This window comes from Salvelinus sp. IW2-2015, linkage group LG8 (genome assembly GCF_002910315.2).
Source record: "Salvelinus sp. IW2-2015 linkage group LG8, ASM291031v2, whole genome shotgun sequence".
Lineage (NCBI taxonomy): Eukaryota > Metazoa > Chordata > Actinopteri > Salmoniformes > Salmonidae > Salvelinus > Salvelinus sp. IW2-2015.
This window is the reverse complement of record NC_036848.1, coordinates 34,304,417-34,305,673: the sequence shown is the minus strand read 5'-3', so window position 1 is coordinate 34,305,673 and position 1,257 is coordinate 34,304,417. Positions and strand designations below refer to the sequence as shown.

At 46.0% G+C, this 1,257-nt stretch overlaps 1 protein-coding gene across 1 annotated transcript in view; it reads right to left on the bottom strand.

The window, feature by feature from the left end:
• fshr (follicle stimulating hormone receptor) overlaps positions 1–1,093 on the bottom strand; it is a 7,972-nt gene extending 6,879 nt beyond the window's left edge. Inside the window, exon 1 of the mRNA XM_023993153.2 lies at positions 654–1,093. Coding sequence (XP_023848921.1) covers positions 654–826 — 173 coding nt within the window. The 5' untranslated portion in view covers positions 827–1,093. The remainder of the gene's footprint in view (positions 1–653) is intronic.
• Between the last annotated feature and the right edge of the window lie 164 nt (positions 1,094–1,257).

The window sequence follows — 1,257 nt, the reverse complement described above, 5'->3', positions numbered from 1 at the left end:
TGTTTAAACCATTTTTGCTACACTCGCAATACGTTGCAACCATGTGCTATGTGACCACATAACATTTGATTTGATTTTGAAAAGGAGAGAGAGAGAGAGTGAGCGAGAGAGTGAGAGAGAGAGAGAGTGAGAGAGTGAGAGAGAGTGAGAGAGAGAGTGAGAGAGAGAGAGAGAGTGAGAGAGAGAGTGAGAGTGAGAGAGAGAGAGAGCAGCTCAGTTGGTAGAGCATGACGCTTGCAACGCCAGTATAGTGGGTTCAATTCGAAGTGGCATATACTGTATTACTATTACATTAGAGAATGTCTCTGCTGGAAGTCTCTGTAGGAGACACACACTGTTGCCCATTTGCGGTGATAGCCTTGAGGTTCCTTCAGAAATGTTTCAACTATAAAAACATGAGGCCAGAGTTTACCACAGTCTACTACTATCACCTCCACCCGCCCCTCCGTCCCCACACCATAACACCAACCCAACGATATTATGACAACACAAAGAGACAACAATAGCAATAATGACAACAACAACATCCACATCAGCAGCTGTTAATACAATCAAACAGACAATAATTCAAATCAATAGAATTTCCATCAGCAACATCAACAGCCAAAACTGGATCACCTCCACCTCTCTTACATCTTGGTGTGTGTACTCACAGGTCGGTGGTGTTCTTGGGGATGTGTGTGGGCATATGTGTGATGGTGTTACCCATACAGAGGTAGGTACATTTTGCCCCAGAGTTTACTATTGCTACCTCTGCCTGAGACACACACACACAGCCCAACACACACAGCAGCATCTTCATAATCTTCTTCATCTTCATCATCATCTCCCTCCTCCACCTCTCTTCTCTGTTCGAAAGTGTCCAGAATGGATTCAACTCTCCTGTCTTTTTCTCGTCCCAGCACCTCTTCTCTTTCCTCCTCTCCGGTTATTTCTCTTCCCCTGTCTTCTTGTCTTTTCTTTTCAGATCCCTATCTCCTCTCCGCCGTAAATGTTTACATGTACACAGGTGCTTCAGCAGTGCCCACAAACTCATCCCGCCTTTCCTTTTTCCGTCTCTCCCTGCTCAGCAGTGCGTGTGCATGAGTTTGAGTTTGAGAGAGAGTGTGTGTACAAGAGAGAGAGAGAGGGAGAGAGCGAGAGAGAGAGTGTGTGTACAAGAGAGAGAGAGAGGGAGAGAGCGAGACAGAGAGTGTGTGTACAAGAGAGAGAGAGGGAGAGAGCGAGAGAGAGAATGTGTGTACAAGAGAGAGAGAG